Raw genomic sequence first — 7,027 nt, forward strand, 5'->3', positions numbered from 1 at the left:
TTCAAACATTTGCAAACTTTTACACACAGCTTTAGTAAATGGCTGATAAATGTAGCCTGGAGAAAGCACAAAATGTGTATTTATTTATTTATTTATTTTAAGGTTTGAGGTCGGGTTGGTTTAGCAGTGATGACCAAACCTCAATAGTTAAACCACACTTGCTAGCATTTTTGCAAATTTGGTGTGAGTTCGAGATCCATGTAGCACCATGTTCCTGGAGAAATGTCACATTTTACTGAGGATTTGATCTACTGCTTCACTTATATATGGTTGAAATAATAATAAAAGCTTCTTGACTTGACTTGGCTTGGTCCAGCAAAACAAAAAACTGCAAATTTGTAAGAATGTCATGTATGAGACAGCAATGATCAGGTTTATCTGTAATCGATTAATTTTCTTCTTGTTAAATTCAGTAAAAATGTTCTCGAATATCAGACTTCCTCCAAGTTCAACCTAGTTTTGTAAAAACATCACCAGTTCTATCCTGGTCAGCGCTGAACAATTTTGAACTATTTGCACCAAACAAAAAAAAAAAACAAACAAAAAAAAACAGATTGCCTGAACCATCTATACACAGTAAACCTGACAATATTAATGTCTTTTCTTGTATAAGGTGTGTGCAAATCAAACCAAGGCGTTTCTAGTGTCCTCTGGTGTATTTCTACACTACGTCTCTTAGTGCTTTGTGACATTAAAAGAGTGGAATAGATATTAGCCTAGCACACAGGTCATTTCCCTAATGAAGAAGGTCTAGGAGCTTCTACTTTGGTTAACCAAATCTGTTCTGCTCCCTTGTGACATTAAAACAAGTTGTTCTCTTATTATTATAAGACGACTGACGTGTTCGCAATCTTAACTGTGTTCTTTCTTTGTTTTACAAATGAAATCAGAAGAAGAAGAGATTTGTTTGAACATAACTGACTAACTAACTAATTAATTAACTATCTAATGTTTCCAGAATGTTCTGTGAACATTAGCATCACTACACTATGACAGAATGTGTGTGTGGGCCCCAAATTAGTGCACTATTTAAAATGTATATATTTTAAATATACCCTCTAAACGTTATTTTGTTCTCAGAATGTCTATTATTTATATCTTTAAGTCAGGGGACGTGTTTTCAAATCGTATCCTTGTTTACTCAAACACAAGTTCGACCTCGCGCGCGCACTGCCATCTTGTGGAGTACGATAAATATACACTAGACGTCGCCTTGGGGTTCTAAAAATGCATCAAAACCGCCGCCATCTTGGAACAGGGGTCTTGTACTTCGAATGCATGGACGATACCGGACTTTTGTGCTGCGTTTAAATCTAAAAACCAGACAGCAAGGGATGACATTTCACAGGTGAGAATGTGTTTTATGATATTGAATGTTACGACATTATATTTCTTGTTCCGTTGGTTTGTTTCAGTCCTTGGTTAACGACCACAGCTAATCCGTACTAGTTACCCTTTAGTTTTTGACAGTTAGGAAAACCGACAATGTTTGTAGATTCCGAAGCCTCTTAATAAGGACATTAAAAATTGACCCATGCTTTTTTTTTGCTTAAAGGTGAAAAGACCCAACTTTATGCATGTTTTATAAGATTCCCTTATCTGTTAAACATATTTTATTAGATTGTCCTGGACTTAACACAAGCAGAATGCTCTTTTTTTTTATCGTATGTTAATTAAAATAATAAAAAAAAAAGTATAATATGACTTGCTGTTTATATTTGTTTTGTTTTTATTGTATTTATATGATTTATGTGTTTTAGTAATTGAAATTTTGCCATGAAAATAGCTTTGATTGCTGACATGGTATTAAATAAAATAATCTGATTCTGAATCTGTTTGTATTTTAAGTGATAAACAGATGTCAGTACAATACAATACAATACAATACAATACGATTTAAATGTTTAAATAAACATGTACAGTCACACCATTGTAGCAGTGTTACATGCAGTAGGCTATAAGGTAAGTAGTGATTGTTTATTTAAAGTTTACTCAAGTGGAAGAATGTAAGTAATAAACTTACACCTACCAGCACTATGCATTATATTGTGAAAAAGTAGATTATCTTAATATCAAAACATTCAATTTTCTCTGGACTCAATAATAAATACATGTCTGATCTTTGGAATGAGCCAAAAAAAAAACTATTCCGTTTATTTATTTATGATTTATTTCCGTTAGACCTTTGCCTACATTGACGCTGATGCATTAAAGAGGAGGGGGTCCCCTGTACCAAGATGGCGGCTCTATTGACGCATTCGCTCCAGTGAACTGCCGTACCCAAGGCGACATCTAGGTGTAGATGTCTATGGTGGATTTATAACCCAAAGCAACTGGCTCTTCTTACGCATGCGCAGAGGCGAGCCGGCGATGAAAAAAATGGCCGCCTCCACAGTCTGCCGTTCTGTGCGTTGTGTTTCTAATGCTTTACCTCGGCTCACCACGTCTTGGGCACCTCTCAGCTCCTGTACATATGAAAACATCTCCGGTCCGACTTTAACGTGGTGTCGTTTTTATATTTCTGGACCGGATTGGAGTCGCAGGAGAGACGAAAACGGTGTGACATTGAGTCGGTGTGCAGGTACGGCGTTAACTCGGGCTGCGTCCCAAATGCATTCACACTTACTACGTAGGTACACTTATTGTTCCAGGAAGCAACCGCGTCTCGCGCCCTATCCTAGTGCACTAGTTTCTGACATCGGAGCGATTTGGGATTTAAACATTATTAACTTAATGCAGCTGTCAGACTAGTCGTGTTTTATTTGGACGTTTCCGACGTCATGAAGTTGTTAATCGAAAGAAAATCTATTTTTACATGCTTTTACGAAGGAACATTTTTCTGAAGGAACTTCTCTCGTCTATTCTGGAAAGCTGGGATGGTGTAAAGGTGCTTAAGGGATTGTAAACACAAGGCTAGTGACACTAACTGGGCTGTGGTTTAAATGCCCATTAATACACATGATCACGTCATTTAACTTCTCCACATTTGGTCCTATAGAATATATTTACAGCCTAAAACTTGGACTTAAAAGTGCACCGTGTGCTTTACAAGGTATATTTAATATATAAAGATAAATAATCATCCTCTGGGTCAGTGATTAATATGTAAGTCACATAATCCAGTCTTCTGGAATATACCAAATAATATATTTACGGTATAGTTGGACCGGTCAAGCAGTGCTGATAGACAGGAGGGATCGAGAATATGCTGCACATCTGGATCCTGATATTATTTTGGCCACAGATGTGGAAATTCAAGGGCGTGGATACTGATGCTATCTAACTGATGCGTGTTGTAATAATGCAATAAAAATACTGAATATCAGATTCTTCTTTTTGCTTATTTACGTTCTTGATTTGTGTGTGATGCAGGCCTCCGTGTTTCCAGCTCACGTGCCTTCCACAGCAGTTCCGTGTGTCACCATCAGCAGGATTTCTACAGCATTCTGGGAATCCCGCGAACCGCCACGCAGAAAGAGATCAAAAAAGCCTACTATCAGGTCAGAAAAAATGTAACGCTGTTCTAACACCCGGAAAGAAGAACTACTGAATTTTTGTTGGAAAAGCTATAAACCGAAGGAGAAAAGACGTGGAGTTATGAAAGAAGCGTCGTGACGCATTTCCCTTCTCAGAACAGTACAGTCAGTATGGTCAGTGTTATAGGTTTAACCGATGACCGTGTCTGTATGTTACGTGTGTCATAAAGCATATATGACTATGTAATGTATCAACGTAGAGAGATGTTCCGAGTAGGAATTCTAATCTTTTGGCTTATCCTGGAAATTCTGAAGCCGGGAACATTTATCATATTATTCCAACACTGTAGCTACATGATTTACAGAAGCAAAGTTAATGAGTTGTTTTTTTTTTCCTGCAGCTGGCAAAGAAATACCATCCGGATACAAGCCCAGATGACCCGCAAGCTAAAGAGAAGTTCTCCAAGCTGGCAGAAGCGTACGAGGTCAGGTTAAAGGAATCAAAACCTATCTTTTTAAAACATTGCTTAACATAATTAAAACTGCTGCTTTATTGTGTGTGTGTTTGTGTGTGAGAGTAGGTTCTGAGTGACGAAGTAAAAAGAAAGCAGTATGACACGTACGGTTCTGCGGGGCCGAGCACAAGTGGGGCTGGGCAGCAGTACTGGCGTAGCGGAACCACCGTAGACCCAGAGGAACTGTTCAGGAAGATCTTTGGGGAATTTTCCGGAGCGCAAGGGTTTGGAGACTTCAGCTCAGTTTTCGAACAGCCGCACGAGGTCAGCTGCAGTGCCGGAAACCTCACGTCTGCATGCGTCTGATTTCTCTAATTTAATTCTGATTCTTATTTTTTTTAAGTCATACTGAAGTTTGTAGGAAACGGTATTTCCATTTTGAGAAATGATTGGTGAAGAGTGTGTGTGTGTGTGTGTGTGTGTGTGTGTGTGTAGTACATCATGGAGCTGACGTTCTCCCAAGCAGCCAAAGGAGTTAACAAGGAGATCACGGTGAACATAGAGGACGACTGTCCACGTTGCCACGGTAAAGGTCACGAGCCGGGCACCAAAGTCACACACTGCCACTACTGTAACGGTACCGGCATGGTGAGAGCACCATTGCAACAGTCTCCATGGAGACCTTGGAGTAGAATATATTTAGATAAACTTGTCTTTAATACTCTGTGTGTGTGTGTGTGTGTGTGTGTGTGTGTGTGTGTAGGAGTCGGTGAACACAGGCATGTTTATGATGCGTTCCATGTGTCGGCGCTGCGGTGGACGGGGCTCCATCATCATCACGCCCTGTGTGATGTGCAGAGCAACCGGACAAACCAAACAGAAAAAAAGCCTTGTGGTTCCTGTGCCTGCAGGTCTGTCTACTTCCTAACGACTCATATGTTTTCAATACATGTCAGTACATGGGTTAAGCGGTAGCTCAGTGCTCGAAGCGCTAGACTACTGATCAGAAGGTTGTGAGTTCATATCACGGTATCACCACTGCTGGGCCCTTGAGCAAGGCCCTTAACCCTCAGCTGCTTAGCTGTATTGATACATCGTCTGACAAATGCTGTGTGTGTGTTTTTAGGAGTGGAGGACGGCCAGACGGTGAAGATGTCTGTAGGAAACAAGCAGGTCTACATCACGTTCAGAGTGAGTTTCCCCTCAGCACGGCTTCTAACCATTTAACCGCCGTAATTTATTATTTCTCATTCTGTAAGTAACCTACACTGGTGCTTTATCTGTTGCGTCTCAGGTCGAGAGGAGCCCGTTGTTTCGGCGCAGCGGGTCCGACATTCACTCTGACATGATGATCTCAGTGGCTCAGGCCATTCTGGGAGGAACAGCTCGAGCTCAGGGCCTCTACGGGACGGTCGACATCGCGGTGAGGCGCGTTCACTCTCAGCACACACCTTATTCTAGCAGCTTCCGCTGATAAAGCTGTGCTATAACACACACCTGGCTGGATTGTTTAACTTTCTTTACTTGTCTGTGAGCAGTGACATACATACAGCCAGTAGAGGGCACTATTTTTTTTTTTTTTAAGCCAGCTAAGAGTCTAGTACAGGCAAAATGAATAAATATGATAAACATATTTACTTTTATCCAAAGCTTTGGAAGAGCTGGTATTCATAAAAGGACTGAAGGAGGTCTTTTATGTTTTCCTGCATTGAGGATCGCACCTTTTTTTTTACCCCTCAGATTCCTCCTGGGATTCAGACGGACCAGAAGATCCGTCTGGGTGGTAAAGGAATCGCCCGTGTGAGCGGCTATGGCTACGGAGACCACTATGTACACATCAAGATCAAAGTGCCCAAGTAAGACTTGTACACACATACACACACACACACACACACACACACACACAAACACATTAGAGAATATATGAAAGAAGTATGAATATATACTAGGTTTTTTTTATTAGGAAGCTGACACAGAGACAGCGGGATCTGATCCTCAGCTATGCCGAGGAGGAGACGGATGTAGAGGGGTCTGTGAACGGAGTGACTCGATCAGCACCAGGTACAGTGCGCACAGACACACACACACACACACACACACAAAACTCTCTTTCCATAACACTTTCAGTGCACACAGTGTTCCCTTTTCAAGCTACATCCAGTTCTTCAGTGATGTTACACAGAGGCCAAGATGGACAAGCGTGTGTGTGTATGTGTGTGTTTGTTTGCCTGTGTGTACCTGTGTAGCAAGCTCTCAGCATGCAAAAAAGGAATCCGGAGTGGACCAGAGTCGTGACGAGGAGCAGCCGGAGGAGAAGGAGGAAGGCGGATTTTTCTCCAGACTTAAAAAGATGTTCTCCTGAAGAGTGCAGAATCTGCGCGGTCATGTCTCAAACGCAGTCATTACTTCAACTACAGCATGATCATCACATTATTGTGTCTAGGTGAGAGGCCATTGAGCTGCAGAAGCTACGCAGAAGCTCTCCACAGACAGAGAGGGAGAAAGAGAGAGAGAGAGAGAATTCTATGTAACGAAGTATGAACTCTGTAAAGCTTCAAAATAATGGTTTATTAACATAAACACACTATTTGTTCATGTAAACCCTTAATGCTGGTTAATGTGTATTTTTTTAATATATAGAAGAATGAAGTGATAACAGGAAGCAGGTTATTTTTGAATGTTTCACAAGATTAAACGTGACTCTAAAGAAAAACTGTCGTTTTTTTTGTTTGTTTTTTTAATACCCCCCCCTTAATAAGACAGAAGGCTGTGTCTCAAATCATGTGTACAATCTAGACACCTGTTACATATGAACACATTCTCTATAACAGAAAAATTACATATTAGTTTATAGTTTATAGCAAGAAAAGCTGTTTTGTTAGTTTAAATAAATTAAGAAATGTCTTCTTGTACACTGCAGTAACAGTAGTAATATTAAATGATAGCAATACTCAACAGATGCATGTTAATTTCACTGATTTGCTGCGTTTGTAAGGTTTTAAGCTCCGCCCACTTCTGACTAAAACTTAATGGTATTTTTTTTAAACAAAAAAAATTTCCCTTAAAATAAAACGCAAGCATCGATCAAATCAAACC

The 7,027-nt window shown here is 40.2% G+C and overlaps 1 protein-coding gene across 1 annotated transcript; it reads left to right on the forward strand.

Annotated features, from left to right (window-relative positions):
• Positions 1 to 1,239: 1,239 nt before the first annotated feature.
• Positions 1,240 to 6,644, forward strand: dnaja3b (DnaJ heat shock protein family (Hsp40) member A3b). The gene is made up of 12 exons (XM_060859142.1): positions 1,240 to 1,348; positions 2,182 to 2,581; positions 3,373 to 3,500; positions 3,878 to 3,961; positions 4,058 to 4,255; positions 4,427 to 4,579; positions 4,695 to 4,842; positions 5,058 to 5,122; positions 5,226 to 5,354; positions 5,672 to 5,787; positions 5,895 to 5,992; positions 6,178 to 6,644. Exons 2-12 carry the CDS (start codon positions 2,350 to 2,352, stop codon positions 6,291 to 6,293), a joined length of 1,467 nt encoding a protein of 488 aa, XP_060715125.1. The 5' UTR covers positions 1,240 to 1,348; positions 2,182 to 2,349; the 3' UTR covers positions 6,294 to 6,644.
• The last annotated feature ends 383 nt before the right edge of the window (positions 6,645 to 7,027 follow it).

The sequence above is a fragment of the Tachysurus vachellii genome, chromosome 23 (assembly GCF_030014155.1).
Source record: "Tachysurus vachellii isolate PV-2020 chromosome 23, HZAU_Pvac_v1, whole genome shotgun sequence".
NCBI lineage: Eukaryota > Metazoa > Chordata > Actinopteri > Siluriformes > Bagridae > Tachysurus > Tachysurus vachellii.